Genomic DNA, 24,145 nt, shown 5'->3' on the forward strand with positions numbered 1-24,145 from the left:
AAACAAGGACTTAATATTGTGTAACTAATATGAGTAAACAAATAGCAAATACTGAATTATGCGATCATGCTCAATATTGCATGGTAAAAATATAAGTAAAATCGATAGCAAACAAATTATTAATATTTAAACATACTCAATACTGCGTATCAAATATGCAGTAGGAATGCACTCCCTCCATTTAGAACCATGTTTACCCTGTGGCTACCCAATTTCAACCAGAATGAACCAATTAGAATCACAAATCATCATTTAATTGCTCCTTACCCTCAGCATGCCAATATGATACAAAGGTACAAAGAAAAATCGATGCACCTTACCTCGCAGTGCTAAGTATAGAAAGATAGATATATTATTGTCATTCAAACATTACCACAGCAGAAAAAGAGAATATCTTATATCTGTCTGACAAAAAAAACGATAGATTTTACACAAAACTAAGATGCAAAGACACAGGACTACAAAGGAAAATCGTAGACATTGGAGAGTGATAGACGCAACATCTTATTCATTATACAGAACCAAATGCATATATTTGCTTACGTTAGGTGTCAAAACTATTGACCGCGGCAGAGCAGAAACATTTTCAGTAATTATGAAGAATTTCAATGCCAAAATCCAATTTGCGCTTAGACTGCAGGAGTGCTACTTGGAAATGATGGTAAACCAGCACCAGATTCTGGGTTCTCTTCACTTGCATGCTGAACAAATTCTTCGGGAGACATGTGGGATCCATGACATGCACAAACGATCCCTATTTGTGTAGGGCTGCACTTGTAAGTTACACCAGATATTGTTTTTCCACTTGGACCCGAACCAGTAGTCGAAACCCATGGCAGATTTGGATAGGACCCACAACCTCCAAATTTCAGGTCTGCCTCAATACCTGGTCGAATAGCTGGAAAGTCAATTCCTTTTAGATCACCTTCTGTGTGCAAGGAGGAGCCCTCTTCTCCAACATGTTGTTTTCCATTACTTCTGGCACGTTCTACTTCCTTCCCATCGTTAGAATCCGATGACTTGTGCAAAATCACTGGCATGGGTGCTACATAAGCATGAGAAACAGTCAGAACCACATTTGCAATTTATATGCACTCAGTGATATCCGTGATTGGATAATTAGTGAACCATCTCAAAGAAATCAATCAGGAGAAATTCAATCTGAGGTCTAATATTAAATATCATGGTATTAATAAATTCCATGCGATTCAAATGAAGAGAAGAGGGATTGCTTGCTGGAATGAGAAAAATAGTTGCAATGTATTGATGAATGATGATAGTAAGAAAAACAGGGAAAAAAAAAAAAAAAACAGATGGCATTTTCGAGAGGGGTATTTCTCTCCAGTATCTCAAAAACTACTAAAAAGGGCATTGCCTTACAATGGTCCCACCTTATCACATATATTCCCCTCACTTTGCCCACGTCCCCCTGCTTATTAACGGAATTTGTTGCCCTCTCTCGTGCCATCTGGCATTCAGATCTTCCTAGACCTTCTAGAATAAGTTTACCAAATGAGAGGCCTATCAACACCCCCGAGTTCCAAAGACACCTTGTCCTCGAGATAGAAGTCAAGGAAGTGTTGGATGATAGATGCCATCGGTTACAGGAAGCTTTAAAGCCGGGCAGTCCTTTCAATTGAATCAGAGCCATGCATCCTGGAGGCTGCCCCACCAGGGATTAGCGCATTCAGAAGAACTTCTCGGGTTCCACAATCCATTCCAGATAAGAATCGAGGGTGGCAGATACTATTGGCATGGTCGAGTCTCGAGTCAAGTGCTTTGTTCAGTTGAGACACATGAAAAACAGGGCGAATAGAGGCCATAGGGGGAAGCTCCAAGCAATAGGCAACAAGGTCTGTGTGTTTCACAAACTTGAACAGGCCGATATACTGAGGCCAAGCTTCTCAGTACGCTTCCTAGCCAAAGAGAGGAGGTGATAAGAGTGGAGCTTCATGTTCATCAAATCACCCTTATTGAAATGGACATCTCGACAATGTCGATCAGCGGCTGCCTCCATTTTTGCCTGACAGCAAAGGAAGTGGCATTTCAGCTGACCCTGTATAGCATCTTGATCGCGTAGTTGCTGTTCCACCACAGACACTTTTGTCAACTGGAGTGGTATGCTGTTTGTCGACGAAGATAGGTGCTCTAAAGCTGAAAAACTCAGACGTGGTGAATATATGATTTGATGGATGGGCACAAAATGGACATACTTGCTTAAGCGGTCAACCACCGCCAAAATCGAATCAGATCTCCCGGACTTGGGAAGTCCCTCAACAAAATCCATCGAAATATCCTCACATACTAAGTGAGGATTAGGTAAGGGCTGTAGAAGGCTGGACAGGGAAAGCGCAAGACTCGTTTTGCTGACACACTGAACATTCCTCAACAAACCACTTGATGTCCAATAGAGACCGCTGGTCAAGCGCTTGTAAGTCCAAATGAACCCCGAATGACCCCTGTGGAGCTGCTATGAAACTCATTTAGTAGTGTCGAAATCAAACAGGAAGAACACAGAAGCACCAATTGTCCCTTGCTGGAGTAGTTGGCTTTGCTCTGACAAATAATATGGGTTCGAGTCCTAATCCTCTTGTAGCACTTTCTTGAGCATAGAAAGCTTGGAAAATTGAGGACCAAGAATTATTGGAGGGAATCTGAACAACTCATCTACAACCTTATTTTCAATTCCTGAACGATATTGAACCTCAAACTCATACCCCATCCCACGTCCCCTGCTTATTAACATAATTTGTCGGCCTTTGCTCCTGCCAGCTAGCATTCAGATTGTCTCAACACTTCTAGAATAGTTCGCTCTCTACTCCAAAAAGTAACAAAAGAAAATACCTGGACTCCTGTCCAGTATTTACGTCCATCAAGGCCCATTAATCAGTTATGAGAAGTATAATTTACTTTCACATCGATTAGTTCCTTCAAAAAAAATAAAAAAATAAAAAATAATAATAATAATAAAAAAAATGATAATGATGATGATGATGATGGTAATAATAGTAATAATAATAATAAAGAAATGTCCTGAAAACTATAGTTGGTGGTCCCTGACAGACTCAGATGACACTAAATGTCTCTTATGCAAGCTTAGTTTGGATAGTTATACATATCGTTTGATTCCTAAATTCAGACTGACGAAACCAATAGGAGAAAACCTCCTCCATGAACCACATAGCAGGATGTCAATATCTTCCAAATTATATGCAATAATTAGTCAAAGCCTTTGCAAGTAAATAACGCCCACCTTCTTTCAACAAGACCTAAGCAGAATGTCCCCAAAAAGGTAAAATAATGCACAAAGTCTGCAACAAGTAACTTTGTTAAGTTGCAGGTATAATCACTTTATAAATGTGGTTACAATTCAGTTAAGCTTTTCTTGAACGCAATTCCAAAATATAGCAGTTTTCATATCCTATTTCATTTATATTTTAGGTTCATGGTTCTTGAAAGCATAATAATATATTCCAGATATTAATTTCCACCACTCTGATATTGAAGCTACATTCACCAGGCCAGGGGTAGGACAGAAGGGAGTCGAGAGGGGGGAGCTAAACTAAGTGCTGACTTTTTCTCCATCAAATGTTCCCATCTCAACCAAAATTCCTTCTGTACAGTGTGGCCAGTGTCCTAAACAACCCAATAAATTTTCGTTTGCCATGAAATCAATGGATTGAAATAACATATTGCCTCTCGTGATTTTACACTTCTCCCAATGTGCATATCAACATCTTCAAAAGTCGACATTAGAGGAGACTAGCACACTAGATTGTTAGTTGCTAATAACAATACCAGATACACTGATTTAAAAAAAAAATAAAAAAAAAATAAAAAACATATCATGTAGTTGTTGGCTCGTTAAAATTAAAATTACATGTTTTCCATGTAACTTCTCAATCTTACAAATCAGATCTTATTAAACCTAAAAAGTTAAATTTTGACTTGTCTTCACCTATATACAACCCATATTGCTTGTAAAACCAAATAATTCATTCATGCAAAACCAAATACGGATGGCAATAACAGTTTTTTCAACTAAAAGCATGAACTTTTGTTAAGTGAAAACAAATGATGTGGGAATTGTGCTCTGAGAGCTGGGGGCTAAAATAAAAATGACAGATAAGTATAAAGGATTTAAAGAAAAACCTTGAGTTATCTTTGGCCCATCATTGCCCTTGTCCAAGTTTATTTGATCCCTTCCAGTATAAGTTGGGCGAAGCTGCTGATGATGAGAAACAAGACCCTGCAGATTGTCCTTGTCCAGTGTTGGAAGCTGAACTGGAGTGTACCCAAACATCAATGGCAAGTTTGCAGACATCACGCCTGACCGCTCGTTATTTGTGCCACCCATCACATGCATCATGCCATGTAAAGGATAGCTAGAGGAACTAGGAGTACTGCTAGGGTTATAATCCTTTACAGATTGAGAGTAAGGCACATTCAACATGTTTACAGGTTGAGCTGGGAATGGGACACGATAGTGCGTGGACATGTTCCCTATATTAAATTCCTTTTCTGATGAAATGGTAAATCTATTCTGTCCTAAAAGTTCTAAACCACTGGAATCAGAAAATGCATGAACCTCCTTATGAACCCTGGACTTACCACCACCGTCTACAAACCGTCTTGAGCTGTCATCATGCTGAGAAACCTGCCTTATACTTGATCCCTCCACTTCAGAATCAGCTACACCTTCATTTTCTGCAGTTGATCCCTCATCAGTGGATATGGAAATGTGGGATCCTTTGGGCTTATCGGTCAAATCAGGATGATGAGATTCTGTCTCACGTTTCTTTTGTTGACTCATTTCACTAAACAAGCTTTTGCGTTTTTCACTAACATCTGATCTCTTTTCTTGTTCAACTGATGTAGACCTGCAATCATTTGTAACCCATAACCCTCCAGTGTTCAAGTTTTTAGACGTTTCCACATCCACAGCGGCTTTTGGAAAGTTATTAAAGACATTCTCTTCTGTTTTCACGGGATGTTGTTGGGTCCCATCTTCCAGAAAGTTTTTGAACTTGTCAATTACTTTGCTACCTCTATCAAGTTCATCTGATCTAGTATCAGATGAGCTGCCAATTTTACCTTTAACTGAGGAACCCCCACCCCCACCACCACAAGGCAGACCCAAGGTCAGATCAAGGGCATTATCATCCGCCATTCTGATAGAACCACAAATTCGTAAAAATATTCACATATACAACTGGTACAGCCACCTCCTTGCTCACATCACTGGTACCTCAAAATAAAACTAAAAGAGGTTTAACGAAAGCCCAACTTCTCTAAATATACAGTCCATGTTAGATCATAGAATATGGCACATATCATCATATCAACAAGTAAGCCATAAAGAAAGAAACTGGAATTATGTAACAGAAATATAATCCAGATGGCCTGTGGCTTGTGTATTATCAGCTTGAAAATAGGGAAAAAGATAACGGACCCAAAACTAGGGAATAGTAGCAGTCTAAATCAATCACTTGGAAATTCACTAGTATTTTCACTTATATGATATAACTAAAACAAGGAAGCCCGAGTTCAACAAGAATGCTAGATCATGATCTCCCACAACTACATAATTTCATTAAAGTTAAAGGTATTTGACACATCATATTTATCAACTTTACCATTTAGACAACAAAAGAAAGATATTTGATAAATAAAATGCACAAAGTGTGAAGAGCATTATATATGTTTTAGACATTTTACAATGTTACGAAACCCCTTCAAAAATTGGGGTTCTTCAATGTTTAAAGATATGCTTGAATCTAAGTCAAATGGCATGAAAGCGCTATGTATGGAAATAATCATACACTTGAATTAATAAAACCTCTATTAATAAACAGCTCACCACTAATTCGATCCGTATGTCAAATTCACAAAATCCGAAACTCACTACCCATATTCTCTTGATTATAAATAAGATCTGCTTCCAAATAAAAACACGCATAATTAATAACTAACAGGAAAAAAAAATGACAGCTTGCAAACTCGCAAAATTAAGCAAAATATGAAAATAAATCCCGAAAAGGAAATCCATAAATACAGTTCAAATTCAACTATAATCCATCAACACTTCTATTTAAAAAGAAATTAACTTCTCCAGAACTTTATTCAATTGAATAATTACATACCTGATGATAAAGCGATTAAATAAATCTAGACGAGGCTGAGAGCGAGAGAGGATAATAGGGGATATAATGGTGGGGTGCCTTCGGTCAAGTAAATGTGAGAAATGTGGAGTGAGTTTAGTTTACAATTTGCGTTTGCACACGTGCTTCTCCTGCGGTTAATTTTGTTCTTTTTTGGCCTCTCCGGCGAAGACTCATTTAATAAAGTAAATTCCTTTAAGGTCCCAAAACTTCTATTTGTGTACTTATGTTCCCTTCCTTTTAACTTGCGTACGATTTTCCATCCTTCTGTTTAAGGGTAAAATTATCTTAAAATATTGAATTTTGCTAGTTGTATCTAGGCATTGACATGCCCTTCACAAGAAGGGGGCCTCGCACCGAATAAAAAAATCGCAAGCCCCTGCTATAAGGGGCGTGTAACCGAGCGTTATAACACAACCCAAAATTGAAATTTCCTATGTTTTAAAGGTCAAATAGTAACGATTCTATTAACAATAAATATACTAATGAGTTTACCCTTTCAATCAGACATCACGTCCATATGGTATAAAATCCCTTCCCAAACCATGCTTGCATCTTTCATTCTTAATTGGTTAGTTGTAAATAGCTTCATCGCAAAATAAATTTTATGAAAAAAATTATTTTTTTGGAAAATGCGCAAGACTATCATTAAGTGCTTGTTTGTGCCCCATATTTGTGAGTAATATATTATGGAGTAGTGATTGATGTTGAAATGTGTAGTTAAAAAAGAAGGAAATTTTTTTGATTTACGTGTACTATTATTTTAATGAAGAATGTGTAGTTGAAAATGAGTACTGTAGAAAAAATAATGTGGTAGAATGTGAAAAAATGGTAGACAAAAAAAGCAAAGTATTAGTGTGGTAAACTTTTTGCATTGTTAAATTTTTTAAATGCTAATAGTTAAAGCAAAATTTACGAAAATTTAATCCAAATCATTTTAAATGATGTCACTTCTTTTTCGATAGAGCATATACAGATACATTTATATCTTTCATCCACTTCAATTGCTCGATGCTTGCAAATTTTCGTTTTATCAATTTTACAAATACCTTTTGTGTCGTATATGAATATCGACCTTCTACTTTACTCAACATCTAATGCAATAGTAGCTAATTCGGGTAAATGAATGGAAGTTTGAAAATGAGACAATGTTTATGTATATGCTTAAACAATTAGAATAAAGCTCATCTACCAAAAAATGCTTGACATATTGGATAACAGATACTCACATTCGTGTGGAATTCGAGCCGACCCCACATGAATAAAAAATGTAAAAAATCAAGGTCCCACCCATTCTTGTGTCTACTTTGTCAAGAATGGTGTAAAGGCCCTTCTGTACAACTAGCACGGTTGAAATAATTATACTTTGGGTTACAAAGCTCAACTACTTGTGTCTTTTATAAAGATAATTAAAATCAAGACTTGATCCAGAGATTAAAGAATTGTAATAGGACAAAGCTATAAGCATCAAATGAGAATAAAATAAATTATCAATAAACTAGAGGGTAAAATCAAATGGGCTCAACTTATTTTAGAAAGGCAACAACACATATTAGTTTAAGAAGACACCGTGCGTAATAGTGTTAATTATAAGCAATAAAAAAAATCATTGATTCCTCTAATGCTCCAGCATTTGTTTCAATTTAATTTGTCATTTTCTCTGGAGAACAATGCTAATTTTTACGTATAAAAATGCAAAAAAATTGCCTGATAATTATGATGTTAATATGCAATAATCAACATAATTAATTCCTATAAAGCTTCAACATAGTATTGATTAGTTCAATTTAATTTGCTATTTTCATTGGAGACGATGCTAAGTTTGAGCCAAAAAAATTAAGGGTTAATTTTTGCAAGGCTTTTGATTTTGCTTGTGTAGAAGAGTCAGCATTCTGTAAAAGTTGTCTATCCAAGTAAAATACTTCCAAAAATTATTCACATAGATTTAAAATTAGCTTCTTAGTCTCAATTCTTAAAAGCCTTGTCAAACATGCAGTAAATAAGAAGAAAATAAAAATGAACTTATAGAGTAATTAAGTAATTTGTTGGATCAGAATCTGGATAATTTACAAATCAACAACTGAAATAAATAAATAAAATTTAACCACAACTAAGAATTTGGTTTTCATGCATTTTGTTAATTCAAAATTGTAATTGACAATTCCTAAGTCAAAATCATATTTTAGTTTAATTGTATTATGAATAAGCAAAGTCAAAATAGGTTTAGTAAAGGTTATATTATTGTAAAAATAGTTTGGGCTTGATAGGTTATTTTAATACAAAAAAAAAAAAATGTCAAAGACATTTAAGAAAAAGATCGAGATTCGGACTTGAAGAATTTGATATCAAGAATGACACTTTTTTGCTAGCCTGCCGCCCAATCGATGCTCGAGCGGCGAAAGCAAAACCATTGATGCCTGCCATGTGCTAGACTGGCTTTTGAGCAGCAGATCAAATCTAGTGCTCAAGTGGCAGGTGCACTGCCCACCTAGCGCTCGAACAATGGTTGACGTCTAGCAATACTATTTCGCTTCAAACACTTGATTTGAAATCACTTTTCGTCCTAAAAACCTTTTCCCTATATATATCCTATTCCATGAACATCCCGACCTGTATTGAATCATATTTTTCCATAGATATCATTTTTTTTCTTTTAGATCCCACACACTTTCATAGATTCATAGATTTCACTACCATATTATTTGAGCTATAAATTTATCCAAACTTAGATTTTTTGATCGAGCCATTAACCTTCACATTAAACCACAGATCAAAACACAAGATCGTTGATCAAACACCAAAACTTACCTTCACCAATTAGCTTTCAGAGTTATCGAAGTTTCAAAAATAAGCACTTATAGTTTCGATGTTGAAGAACAGGGTTTGTTCTTGGAGATCCACGGGAGATAAACGATACTAGGGGTTGGGAGTTGATGCGAGGAACACGTAGTCCAAGAGAGCCAATATGATTATAGGAAGAAGGTCAAAGGAGACTAAAGGTTAGTTGGCTGTGGAACATACTGTTAGTAGACTGTTGATTGGGAAAGTGTAAAGAGTTTTTGATCCTTTGTGAATGGTTTTCTTCATGATCATATTGGTGTTATTTGCTTTTGTGCGATTCACAAACTGTGGTATTCAAATATAGAATAAATTGACTCGTTTTATCTAATCATCTAGAAACAATTAAAAAATGACTTGTTGCTTTTAATTGATTATTTTCACACGTTGGGTCTAAATAGATCAATAATCTAAACTTTCAAGTGGTATCCCTCAATTGCGTTCATGGACCCTATTTGTCTAGATGAGTCAATCACATTCCGTTCCTGATTATTTTGATGGTAGTAATTAGTATATTGGAAGGTTAGGATGAGAGCTTTCTTTAAATCTATGGATGAGTGTGTTTCGGTAAGTGTTCAGAATGGTTGGACTACCCCTACTACTACTGTTGCAGGTATAGTTACACCTATCGATATTTCTACTTTCTCTAAGGTTAATTTGGTTGAGTGTAATTGGAATAGCAAAGGCTTCATGCCCTATTTATAGCTGTGTCGCCTGAAGAGTTTAGGCATGTATCAATATGTGAGATTGCTAAAGAAGTTTGGGATATTCTTGAGACTACACATGAAGGAACAAAGGCTATTAACAATTTTAAATTGCAGATGTTGACTACTAAACTTGAGAAATTAGGATGAAAAGTGATGAGTCTTTTGATGAATTCTATGCTAAATTGATCGATATAGTCAGCTCTAGCTTTAATTTAGACGAGTGAATTCCATAGGCTAAAACAGTGGGAAAGGTTATGAGATCACAACCTGAGAAACATAGATCTAATGTAACAGCTATTGAAGAGAGTAAGGACCCAGATGCAATTAAGATAGAGTAACTTACAGGATCTCTCCAAATCTATGAACTTAGCCTACCTCAGTCTAAGAAAGACAAATCCATAGCCCTCAATACAGTTAGGGAAACTGAGAGTGAGACCAATGATGATGAAAAACTTAAGGATGAGGATCTTGCTTGCCTTGTTAGGATATTCAAGAAATTTCTTAAGAATAAGAAGAGACCTACTAAGAGGTTTAAAGGTGACTCTAGTACATTTAGGAAAGAAAAGTGTGAGAAGAGTAATGTTGTCCTCCAAAAATGTGCCAACAGGTGTCACTCCTAGATACAATGAACATGGACAGATTTCACAAAATTGTGATCGGATGCTCGATTGGGTAATCAGTTTCCAGCTAAATATACTTAAGGTCATTAACAAGATGTTCAAGATTGAAAATGTATACAAAGGAGAGAACTTAAAAAGAGCAACTATTCAAAGAAATCATTATACTCCTTTTTATATATTCCCTTAAAATGTTCCAATGACTGCTATTTAAGTAACTAGGTCGACGTAGTCACCGTTTGACCAGATCCACGTGGCCTCATCTACTAGACTTGGGTGTCATACCATCATGTCTTATATTAATTATATTAACAAACACATTTGACAAGAGGTTAGTCGTCCTACACTCTTAGGCTATTTAATGAAAACATTATATCAATCATTCCTAAAGATACACTTTCAAACCTACTCTTGAGAGCCATGGACCTCAGGTGTGAAGGAGTTTGACAGAAGGGAGAAAATGCACTTCGGCCAAATAACGAGAACACTTCAACAGTGGACCTAGGATGAGAATAGGGCTTCCACCAATATTCATTTCTTTATTCTTAATTGAATGCCACAAGTGTGCACTCGGTGCTTCCACATGGCCCCATTGAAAGCTCTACATGTAGTCAGTAATACTTGAGAATCCTGGAAGAGGTCTATGAGGTGTAATGAGTGATAAGGTATTGGTCATTTTAAATTTGAGTGTCTTAACTATAAGAAAACTCAAGGCAAAGCTTTAAATGTTACTCTCATCGATGACGAGTCTAGCTCGGATAATAAAAGTAAAAAAATCCACTCGTAATGAGACAAGGAATTATATGGCATTCATATCTGTGGCTAAGAACAAGTCACTTGAGAATTTAGAAAAATCTAACACTTCTCAGGAAGGGCCAAAAGATGAGGATGACATTTATAAGTCACTTGATAAGTTGTTTAAGGGTTGTCGTTATTTTGAGAAAGGTCAATATTGCTACCCTTAAGAAGTTAAATAATCTTGAGTTAGAAAGAGACTTATATCTGAACTTCAGGAATCTACTGAAAACCTTAGTAAGTTAAGACTAGTCAATAAGAACTGAGAGACTAAGGTTAAGACCTTTATGAATGATCTTGAGAAGTCCACTAGGAGCCTTAGTGAGTTAAATGTTGCAAATAAATGCTTGGAAACTAAGATTATGACTCTTATTAGCAATCTTGAGATTATATATGGAGAAGGTACTTTTCAATATTCTCTGATTTCAAAGGGTATGGCATTTCCCATTTTTATAGGAACTTCTGTACCAGAAATAATGGAATATCCAATTATAGCTGCTCTGGGATGAAGAATAAAATTCAAAGGATTTTTCCTTGGTTAATTTTCAAATTTTCTTAGGATTTTATATATATGTTGAAGATGGTGTCTTGCTAAGACTTTTTCCGGAAAAAATTTCTTCTACTGGAGCAAGTATAGAATTTAGAGTCATAAAGGGCTACACAAGAACCAGTTTTGGAAGAGGCTAGGTTAGCCAAAAGCTGGTTATCAGTTCAAGAACGTAAGATGCCCATGCTTTTTTAGAGTAAGAAGTTCAAGGATTGGCGACTTACCTATTTTATGAATTTGGCATTGGACGTTCCCAAAATGGGTACTTATGGAAATAGCAACCCTAGTCGCCATCTTTATATCTGGTTTACTTGTAAGTTAAAGAGTGATATTTTTCTTCCATTGATCAAGAATTTCGATTTTTGAGAAGTATTATGGTTTCCTGCACATTAATAGGAGAAAGACCCCCTCTTACTTGAATGGGTTAAATATTCCTTCATGTATATCCAATTATATATTCGAGATAGAAATGGAAAGGATCCAATTTGAGCAAATTTCCGATTCAAAAGTAAAATCGGTTGGAATTGATCAAACGTTTTCGATCCAAAGTGTATTTGAGAGGGGAAAAAAACTATGTCTTCGCCATATGAATATTAATTAATAGTAGCATGGCATTTCAAGGTAAATTGGATAAATATCCAGACATTCTATTATTATTATATATAGAAATGATCCTTTTCCCGACATAGTTAGAAGTTCCTATAACTTCCACTTTCTAGATGTAAATGATGATATCTACTGCTCGTATGAAACCTCCAAACGTACGAGATCGTCGACTAGTAATAGATTTGATGAGTTGAAAGTATCGTCCTACTAGGAATAAAATTTAATTAGTATACTAGTCCTTAATTAGATTCAACGTGAACAAAATAAAGGTGTGTTGTGATTTTTTTAATTAATCTATGAAAACGAGTAAAATGCAAATTTGAAATGTGTATGGAAAGAGTATATTAGATTACGAATCCACCTATTATTATATATCACAATTCTTGACTACGTAGCTAGTTTCGTTCTTGTATTCTTGACAATCGATAATTCTATTGTAATTAATTTTCTTTTCTAAGACAAATTAAATCTATCTTATCCATGACCCGAATCTATTCCTAGTCCGAATTCGAATGAATAAAACGCACTCAATCTCATAATTATCTCAAAGATTGCACACATGATAAATTTTATTTTTAAAATTTATTGCACGCGTGTTAATCAAGCAGTGTTCTAGACCTATTGTGAATCTCCAAGCACTACAAGAAGTAACCATAAATTTAATTGGTGATCAAACAATTAAATAATAAATTACGCAAGCAAAGTTAATCAAGAATTACAAAAATTTAACTAAGCCACGTGTCTCGAATTAAAAATAAATAACAAATGTTTTCATCTTCATCCAATACATGAAAAGACTTAATCTAACACAATGTTAGAATTAAAGACATAGAAGTGGAAGGACATCACCAAAATTCAACGGAGCGTGATTAATATCCAAATTAAAACTACCGTCTTTTCCTAATAGTAGGCTGTTAATTGTCTTCCATCGTCCCAATTCTACGTGTATATGTTCAATTGAAAGCACCAATTTTCCTCTCCAACAAATTTCCCTCTCGGTTTGCGTGTGCTGTATACATATGTAAATCACTTGAAACAGTCGGCGGCCCAATTTATGTTTCTCCCAAACACTTCTTTTTCTATGTATAAAACCTTTAATTGCAGCCTCAATATTTGTAAAATTCCACCTAGTTTGCAACCCTTTTTTGGTGGTTTTTGTCTCTCCCAAGCCACAATGTTTGATTGTCTTTTTTCCTTTCCAAAGCAGCTCTCCAATTTTTCCCCAGATCTGTTCGTGTGCGATGAAAAATATATATATATATATATATATATATATATATATATATATATATAGCCACAATTTGGGATTTTAGTTAGAGGAAATTACAGGGATCCCTACTGTTAAAATCCTAAATTCCAATTTCAGATTTCGTGTTTGATCTTTCAAATATCAGAAAATATTACAATTAATATTATTAAAAATAGATTTTTTATATGTCTAATATATAATCGTGATAAACATTGTATCCGTGATTTACGTAGCTCAATTTTAGAAAACTCTTCAGCTTCCTTATATTTCGAAACAACAGACACGTCCCACCTTTCATCTTCACGCACCACGATCGGAAAACCCGAACTATCCATCGCTACAGTACAACCCCGGCATACTCCCCAACATATTGTTCACGTACATTAGCTTCCCATAACACAACATTCAATCTCTCATCCCTTTACGCCCAGTGAAGGCAGCAAACCACGAAAAAATATGGGTTCCAAGAGTGAAAATCAGGGAAATAATGGAAGTGAGGCCTCAAACAAAAGGGGAAAAAGAAAGGTAGGCGTACAACATGAAGTATACCCATTGAAAAGTCACAAAACGACTGGGTCAAATCCCAAATCTTCTAAGAAGAAAGTATTACGCAGTATTCAGTTAGGTTATCCAATTAACTACTGTACATATGAACTCAATACCAATGGGTAACCAATATCGACGACGAATTCTATGTTTATGAAATATTCTCTATTTGATATACGGGCATAGATTTCAATTTGTGTCCTGATCAGTTGAGTGCACTAAAATATATATCGATGTTTGTGTTATGCCAACCCATATGCTGTAAATATGCATCTTTGCCGACTGTAACAAAGACATAGGAACATATTTGGATGATTTCCTGCAATATTTTGTGTTTTGTTATGACTCACATCTGACATTTTTGTCTTTTTTTTTTTTGATGAAATATGCAGTTGTGGAGATATATTATACCGAAGACCAGTTGGTTTCCTAGGAAAATAACACTTATTCCCATAAAGGGTATTCTGACAGCCTTCAAAACCAACTAATTCGAGGCACAACGACATACAATACAGAGCACATGCTTCAACAACTTTTTACAATGTCAGGACATTGTTGTTCAGCCACAGTTGATACATTATTTTTTGCTGAGGCAAGTCCGACAACTGAACGTAAATGAATTGTGGTTTAAGATAGTTGGGAGATTTGTTAGATTCTCGCTCACGGAGTTCTGTTTAGTGTCCAGACTCAGGTGTTCGGGCAATGATGATACCAGTGACATGGAGAAGAAACCTTCACGTTTGAAGGACAGCTACTTCAGTTCACTGAATTCTGTGACGCATAAAGATGTTAGTGAAGCATTTCTGGCCGTGCGTAACATCCGAGACGAAGATGTGGCAATGCTTGGTGCACTTTACTTCATCACATCATATCTTCATCCCAGGGATTACAAGAAGGTAGTGGAACACTATTTGTTTGTACTGGTGGAAGACTTGAATGCGATGAACACATTTCCATGGGGCAAGTCTATCTTTGACATGCTTATCAGTTCACTAAGAGAGGGACTGAGCAAGAGATCATTTCACTACAGATTAAGAGGTCTCCGGTAGTATTCCAAGTGTGGATCTGTGAGACGATTCCTAGTCTCCATGGGTACGTAGCTCGAAGGATATCAAGTGTGTACCCACAAATAAGGAACTGGATGGCAGATGATCACCCATCAGCTGCTAAATTGGAAGGGCCCGAATGCTTCTCCAACCCGAACGTAAGGACCTTAAATGGTAGTACAACACAATTTTAGATAGGTCACATGTACTTCTGTATTGTCATATATCATGCTGAATTTTCACACACTGTATGACCTTATATCACAGAGGTTATTTCCCAGGTCACAAACATATATTAGGACATACTATATATGGTCATCTCATATAATGCATGATTGCCAATGCTTTTTTTCTGCTGGTGTTTAATAGTCACTGCATTTGGTCTAGCAGATAGAAATATGTCACTTGGACCCTCTGGACATTAAGTTGCAAATGCCATATATGATTGACCTGCGTTATACCAAGCCCATCCAACCGGAACCATCACTTGAGGAGGAGAGAAAGGGGCACCCTGCAGACCAGCATGACGCAACATATAGAGAGAGACAGGTTCACCTGGTGTAAAATCGCCTACATCTCTACTCATGATGACGGATAGCAGAGTTGCACACTATGACATGCATGTCGATGACGATGATTTCGTTGACCCTCCATATAGATTCCATGAGAAATCGCCCCACAATTTTTCACCGATGGGAGGTGGTCAGTCAACTGGTACAAGTAATCTGCAGACTCTTCGTTCAGACACGCATCCATCGAATGATGTAAGTTGGTAGAGTAATGTTAGAGTGGTTTACAACATATTATCACTCTATGATGTTTTTTTTTGGGAATACTTATTATTTCGACATTAGGTCACATATATATTGCAAGTCACAAATATGATCAACAGTGTATCAATGTTACTGATATATGCATTATGTGTGTGCTTGGACATATGTAGTAGGTGAAATGTTAATCCATCTTATCTCATGGTGAAAAATCACAACTGATATGATATTCTAGAAGTTCATAGGTAAATGACTTAATTTGCAAAGTCACAATAACAATGTATCTCATTTATGTTCTGTCACATGCTACAGGTTGTTGAGGATCTGCGGAAACAATTCAATGGCCAAATACGTGAACTCCAGTCTCAAAATCAATCATTGAACAAGCAGCTCGACGATATGAAGTCATAGATGTCGTTGCTCAAGTCTAATCAGCAAAAGAAATTGACTATTATAACGCGTATGCAAGGTGAAATCTGCACAGACCTCATCGACATCAAATCAAATATGCATTTGATGTCCGAGACTGTCACTACATTGGTTGCCAGTTCCATGAACAAATTTAAAGAGAAATCTGAAGGAAATATTGCCAGACATGGTGAAACAACAGACAAAGTCAGTATTTGTTATACTAATCATGCTTTTATTTTATTCGCATTTCACTTTGAGATTACTAACGCTCTTGAGATTTTCAGGGTAAAGCAGCCGAAGAAATAGTGATTTCGAAAGGGAAGGGCAACATTGTCCCTGTCAACATATTTCACACCCCTTTAGTCTTCAGCCACCATCATTCGACTTGGGGGTCGGTTCCACGCAACCAGACTTGTCGAAAGCAGTGAAGTCCAAAGATGTGGAAGCGCATGTTGACATGATTATATCAGACGTATTGGAGGAAACGGAGTCAGCTGAGCAGGAGATAATTACAAATAAAAATCTCATATTTCTACATGACTATCGTAATAAGACAGCAACCCATATAGTTCACATGTATGTTGATATGGTCACAGAAATTTTAAATAAATTACAGTGATGTGATCTATTACATTTCACGAAGCAATCTCCTCTTTTCGCACCCAGCTCTGGACTGCCAATTAAGAGGGCTTCCAAACCAGCTAAGGCACTTCAATCTCCGTACGTTGTTGTTGAAGGAAAACAAACCAAGCCTTCAGGAGATGTAGTACTGCTCCAGAATTACACCCAACATGTGGATGATGCGGACGTTGCTGATTTTCAGAATTGGTTCCAACGAGGATACAAGCCTCATAATAAGTACGAACCATTTCTACATTAATTTTTCGTTCGTACCGAGTAATGATTTATTTCTTGTTGTATGCAGGAAGAAGTTTAGCGACAAAGATGATCATGCCTGTCCCCAATTTGTTGTCGGTCAGTTCCCTGTTGGATGTAAATCGTGGTGGTACGAGCTTGTATCTAGGGATATGTCATTGAGCAGTTCGGTATGTTGATATTTCCAAGCTACAGTACTTACCTGTACATAGTTTCACATAACATCTCGAATTGATATGTGGTGTAGTTTGCATGCTCAGAGTGACATGATGAACATATGCAAGGTTAAGATATGTATGAATGTGTCACGGTTCGAAAAGATGTACGTAAATGTGTAACTAACAATCATTTATGAATCAAACATCACATTTTATTATGACCATTTGTGAAAGTGGATGGTCACAGAATATGTGTATTCTCATGCGGACAGGTCACAATTTCTTAATTCTATATACATATCTAGGTCACATGTTACATGTCTTGATTACAGGGTAATATATACACATATGTTTTTAATCCTATTTAATAAGTCCTGCATTTTGCTACATTTATCACACGTCAAACTCACTTGACATCCCAATATTATTGTACTTGTAGCCCTTCCTAACTTTTACAATTATATCATTGTGGTAGCATATGGACGTTTGCTTATACGTCAGTTGGCAAATAATTGAAAAAATGTAAAGTTCGTTGCTACCACGACTAACTCATTATTCCAGATGAAGCTCAAGAACATCTACCCCAAATTTAAGCATGACCCAAATGTAGTTGTCACAGATTCAAGGCTTATAGATGACATTACTAGTTCACGCATTCCATTGAGCAAGCCATGGTCCGAAATGGAACTCGTGTTGATGCCAATCTTGCCTACCAACAAAGCACATTGGATGCTTGGAGTGCTTGACATAAAGAAGCACTCGTTTCTTGTGTTCAACTCATCTAGGAAGACATACAACAATGTAAAAGTCCGATTGGGAATTGAACCGTTTATCAAAATTCTACCGCACCTAATGAACCATATTGGAGTTTGGAAAAAGGATTCGAAAGGTCATCTGGATGATTCTATGGAGTTGAAAGTGATGCATGACTTCTCCCTTCCGTAACAGAAAAATGGGTAAGTTCGTGACCATCGATCTACGTTTATGAATTCTATACTTCATATACTACATGCCTAATAATCTGTTTTTCTGTTGTTTGTGTATTCTCAAGACATGATTGTGGCATATATGTAATCAAATATGCCGAGTACATGCTCCATGACGATATGGGCTCCATATCGATGAGATTTGATGCGAGCAGAGCACACCTGGACAAAGCTTCATTGTTGTTTAAATATCGAGAAATCGGAAAGGGCACAAGAAAGGTGCAACAAGTTGGAGGAGAAAGCATTGTCATAGAATGATAATTTAGATGCAGTCTGACCACATTTCTTAATTTTTTGTAGAAGTTAGAATGTGAATTGTTTTTTGTTGGCGTCAAATTCGCAAGAACTACTTTGCTTTTGTAATTGGGGATTTGAATTGGTCTACTATGAAGATGCTATTTTTGAGTACCTATTTTTCAGTGTTGTTATCAGATAATGAATCAAACTCTTTGCCAGTATTAATCAGTGCGCACTTATGTTTTGCAATAGTCATAGGAATTTGCACAATCCCAATGCGAGTGTATGTTGCTTATACTCACAGTCATAGATATATCTGCGTGGGTTATATATTATCTACGAATGAGTCACATATTTTATTTTTCTCACAGTTGTTATTTATTTATAATCTAAGAGTGGGTCACATATTTTATTTGTTCATGATCTAAGAACGGGTCACATATGTATTTTCGCATGGGTTATCCAGGTCACGGGTTTGATTTATGATCTACGAATGAGTCATAGATTTTATTTAAGTCACATTTTTTATTTATTTATAATGTAAGAGTGGGTCACATATTTTATTTGTTTATGGTCTACGTATGGGTCACAGACATATTTTCACATGGGTTATCCCGGTTACGGGTTTGATATGGGTCACAGACATATTTTCGCATGGATTATCGAGGTCAGAGGTTTGCTTTATGATCTACAAATGAGTCACAGATTTTATTTATGTCTCATTTTTTATTTATTTATAATGTAAGAGTGGGTCACATATTTTATTTTGTTTATAGTCTATGAATGGCTCAAAGACATATTTTCGCATAGGTTATCCAGGTCACGAGTCTGATATGTGATGCACGAATGAATCACAGATTTTATTAATGTCACATATTTCATTTATTTGTAAACTAAGAATGGGTCACACATTTTATTTATTCATGATCTATGAATGGGTTACAGACATATTTTTGCATGGATTATTCTGGTCACAGGTCTGATATGTGATGTACGAATGAGCCACAGAATTTACTAATGTCACATATTTCATTTATTTATAAACTAAGAATGGGTCACATATTTTATTTACTCATGATCTAAGAATGGGTCACAGACATATTTTCGCATGGTTTAATCCTATCACAGGTTTGATATGTGATCTACGAATAAGTCATAAATTCTATTAATGTCGCATATTTTATTTATTTATAATCTAAGAGTGGGTCACATAATATATTTATTTATGATTTGTGAATGGGTTACAGACATCTTTACACATGGGTTATTCTGGTCACAGGTTTGATATGTGATCTACGAATGAGTCACATTATGTTACACCAATATTTGTGGGTCACATTTCGGGTCGAACTCAATATCATGTGACCAACTATGCCAACATATCATACATATCACAAATTCATGTCATACAGTAGAATGGCTAGTCAACTTGGTAAGGCAGATGTCACAGACAATTATGTAGCTGTCACAAGTCAGATCACATACACTTGTTAACATGTGACACATTTCTTTGATAAAAACAACCAGGTCACATAATGCATATTTTATCTGTGATAGACTGCAATGCTCTATGAAAATAGAAGTCACAGATTATAGCACAGTGGTCACAACAAAGTTAACATACAATGATTGTTATTGGGATCACTGTACTCAATCATAAGCATTGGCATGGATACATCTTATTGGTCACATACTGTCAAATGCAACGAAATACCAATGTTTTCACGAGTCACAGAATGCCTTCTTGTTTTACACCTATCTAAGTTTGAATGAATCATAATTTCTATTTGTCTCTAATGCATAAATTCCAACTGCATAATAATCGAATGTACATTAAATCAAAATAAATGTCAAATGTTATCAAAACAGTCGGAAATGTGTTCATTTGCATTTTATTGTGAACAATACGAACAAAGAATGAATCAAAAAATAAAGCATTCCATGACGTTACGATCGCTGCATGTTGTCAGTTGCCTTTCTCTTTCACTCTTTAGTTCTCGACTGGCCCTAACATAATGGGACCAAGCTGCTACAAGTCCTTCGATTGTGATCATTTTCACCACAGCGTCCACATTTCATTGTGACGTTCTCTTCACAAGCCGATTTATATCTCTTCTCATTAGGCATTCCACAATTTCGCTTCTGATTAGGTGGTAACACATTGGTGTCATATAAATCATCAGGCACCATCTATTCAGTTGGATTTTCGACATGATAGATTGTTTCTTAGTAAGCATTCATGTATGCTTCTCTTGTGTAATAGTACGAGCAGAAGTCATATGGATCCATCTTCATACTTGCAATCGTAGCCAAAGCATGTGGGCACGGTAGTTGATTAACTTGAAGCGTCCTACATGTGTAGGTACGTTGTTCTATGTTAACAATGAATGACGAAGTTTCACCACTAACCAAAAACGTGGATTGATTTATAGGAGAGACCTGCAGTTAACATCGAATGTTACATATACAATAAGTCCCGATATACTCATTTCAATTCACATATGGAACTACATGGCACATCACACAAATATAATCTTAGTAGCACATGTTACAGGTCAATAACAATATTATTTAATGATCACACATCTATAAACACACACTCCCAATTCAATTCAAAGAATTGACATTACCTTGAAATTTCTCATAACCGTGCTCATTGCTCTTATATACTTCTCGTACTTGCTTGACAACGTCGTGAAAGCTCCTTGCGCTGTGTCCTTATGCTTACAGAACCATGTTTGTGTAGTTTGCCACAATGATTCCAACAACGCTATAACAGGAAAGTGTTTGGCAGACTTTGTCACCGCATTAACTGATTCTACTATGTTCGATGTCATTGTGGAATACCTATTTCGTGGCATGTGAAATCGTGACCACTTCTCAGGTACAACCTCGTTCTACGAGCAACAAAAAAAATAATGAAGTCCCATGTTATACATTCTCCATATCACAACAAATATATGCATATTAGTATAGACTGAAAGTAATATGTTAATTATGTATTATCAGGTAAGTCCTTATATTCACATTGATGGCATAAAGTTCTTGCATGTGATATTCGTATTCTATCAGGGTGTAAGCACGGATAGCCGCATTGAATGGTTGAGTTACATTGTGACCTGATCTTCCGTACCGTGACTTAAGATTCTGTAGAAGATGGTATGAACAAATTCCATGACATGCTCCTGGATACACGTTTCCAATTGCATTCTTTATATTGTTATGACGATCCGATACGAAGCACAACCCTTCTCTATCTCCATGTGCCTTCTTCAGGTTTCCTAAAAACCATGTCCAAGATCTATCATTCTCAGTATCCTCAATTCCGAAAGTAAGTATAAAAATGCTGTTGTTTGCATCCTGTGTGCATGCCGTGAATAGAGTGCCACCGTAATGTCCATTTAGATAAGTTCCATCGACCACGACAACAGGCCTGCAATGTCTCCATCCTCGAATTGATGCTCCTAGGGCCATGAAACAATATTTGAACCTTCCATGACTATCAAGCTGTCGATCTGTGACTGTACCAGGGTTTGTTTGATGCAACATGGAAAAGAATCTGGGTACCCTACTGAAGGACTTGGTTGGATCCCTCCTGATTATTTTCAATGTTTCCTCTCAAGACCTCCAAGCCTTCACATAGTTTAGCGACACTCCATATGCATGCATCATGTCATTACATATATCGTTAAGAGTGTAGATAATGCGTGAGGACGTGTACTTGTACTTGATGCATGATGATACAACAGACTTTGTTACCTGCCTATGAGAACCCAGTACAACATTCGAAGTACACGTGTGACCTTCAATATGTCTAATTTTAAACATATTTGTCTTCGCCAACTTGGACGATCTACATATCCAATCACACCCGCTCTGTGAAAACTTGATAAGATAGTCCTTTTTGTCTGAACGAAGAACTATATATTCGAACATATTTTGAATTGCAAAAAAAGGACAAGCTCAACTTCAGGACCTCCTTGTCACGAAAACCCTTCCCTTCTCTACATTCCTAGCATCTGCGACTGATACAACTGCGATTTCATGTTCAAAATTGTGATATGATGGTTCAACTATTGATTCGCATATATCCGATGACACATCTAGTAGAGAAAATTCGGGTTCGCTTCTTTGTTTAACAATTGGTTCCGCGACCGGTTGGTGCATGCTCTCTGCATCTGTGACTTCAATGTTTATCGCATATTTGGCAGGGTCACGATCTAAATCCTTTAACGCCATGTACGACAACACGCTACTGTCACTTTTTAGTATTATTGGAGGTAAACCACTGCTCAATACATACTTCATTGTGACTGCCACTTTACTAAGGTCCAGTCCAAACTCTATTGTGACTGTATCCACAAGCTTTGTGTAGCTGCAGTTGTGGTCGATCAACACCAATGATATTTGTGATCCATTCATCAAGCAAACGTGTATTTGTCCCATTTCTGCAACATGAACGTAATGGACATTAGTGACATATCTAAATAAAGGTGACAATGAACAATGTCCAACTTCTTATAGTCCAACCATATCTCCAGTGTTCATTAACCCTGGTCACATGTTCAACTATAGGTCACATACTTGAATTACATAGTCACATGAGTATGCATTATCAGACACAATAGAGGTCATACACGATTTTATTGTGGCCTTAGCATAGGCCACATACATGTCGGGTCACAACAAATTTTATTATGTCCACACGGTAAGTCACATAGACGTTGCTTACCTTATCCAAAAAACAAAAGGTCACATAGACGTTTTCACATGGGTATTACTCAGATCACAGGTCACTGGTCAAAGTTTACGAGTCACATATCCATTACCATATAACACCGACGAGTAATGAAATACATATTTCATATCTAGAAGGTCACACGTATTCAAAAGAAAATGTAGGTAGATATATACGGGTTCCTGCATTTGATTCCATTAACGAAAGTGAAAATTCTTTCGAAATGAGTTATACTGCACGAAACTGGTTGTACAACCAAATCATTTGATGAAGCAATCAATTACAATCATCAGTTGATCTCCTAAAAATATGCAATTAACCGATCTTAATTAGAAACTTACTGTACGGATATATTAGATTTACATACCGACAAATATGGACTATCGAATTTCAATGATGACTGATATACTGAATTTCCTGTTGGCTGCTGGGTCGATGGATCGGATGAAAATTAGTGGACGCAACCACCTTCACGTATAAAATTTTTCGGCAATTGAAGACGAAATGGCTCAGAACTGTGGCTTTAATTTTGTCGTTTCATAGATGAATTGTATGACTATGTTCAGATCTGTGCCCTATATTCATTGGCTGAGCTATCAATTTGCAATTTTGGAAGGTGAATTTGTTATGATATTGTCCAGCAATTAATGGTAAGTGGACGTAAATGTAGGAATTGACTGAATTCGGTTTTTTTCTGATTTTTGAAAGTTCGAAGATATAATCTTACATTTGAAATGTCATATACTTACACTCTGGATTCTGAAAATTTCCCTTTTAGTTATTTCAATATAATGAAATCCAAACCCAATTCAATTTGAGACCCAATTAAAGTCTTAAGTGTCAAAGCCCATTTTGAT

The 24,145-nt window shown here is 36.2% G+C and overlaps 2 protein-coding genes across 5 annotated transcripts; both read right to left on the bottom strand.

Moving 5' to 3' along the window:
* Nucleotides 1–330: 330 nt before the first annotated feature.
* LOC111410003 (ninja-family protein mc410) lies at nucleotides 331–6,280 on the bottom strand. Of its 4 annotated transcripts, none has more exons than XM_023040159.1 (4): nucleotides 6,144–6,270; nucleotides 5,861–5,935; nucleotides 4,153–5,241; nucleotides 331–1,045 (listed from the first exon to the last, which is right to left on the bottom strand). In XM_023040159.1, the coding sequence occupies exons 3-4, from the start codon at nucleotides 5,168–5,170 to the stop codon at nucleotides 630–632; spliced, it is 1,434 nt and encodes a 477-aa protein (XP_022895927.1). In that variant the 5' UTR covers nucleotides 5,171–5,241; nucleotides 5,861–5,935; nucleotides 6,144–6,270; the 3' UTR covers nucleotides 331–629. The 4 variants fall into 4 exon arrangements, with proteins under 4 accessions (XP_022895927.1, XP_022895926.1, XP_022895925.1 ...); XM_023040158.1 differs by having other exon boundaries at nucleotides 4,153–5,260; XM_023040157.1 differs by lacking the exon at nucleotides 5,861–5,935 and having other exon boundaries at nucleotides 4,153–5,260; nucleotides 6,144–6,280.
* Nucleotides 6,281–20,776: 14,496 nt separating this feature from the next.
* Nucleotides 20,777–22,024, bottom strand: LOC111411164. The gene is made up of 3 exons (XM_023041721.1): nucleotides 21,578–22,024; nucleotides 21,181–21,447; nucleotides 20,777–20,989 (listed from the first exon to the last, which is right to left on the bottom strand). The coding sequence occupies exons 1-3, from the start codon at nucleotides 22,022–22,024 to the stop codon at nucleotides 20,777–20,779; spliced, it is 927 nt and encodes a 308-aa protein (XP_022897489.1).
* Nucleotides 22,025–24,145: the final 2,121 nt, after the last annotated feature.

This window comes from Olea europaea, chromosome 15 (assembly GCF_002742605.1).
Source record: "Olea europaea var. sylvestris chromosome 15, O_europaea_v1, whole genome shotgun sequence".
NCBI classification, from domain to species: Eukaryota; Viridiplantae; Streptophyta; class Magnoliopsida; order Lamiales; family Oleaceae; genus Olea; species Olea europaea.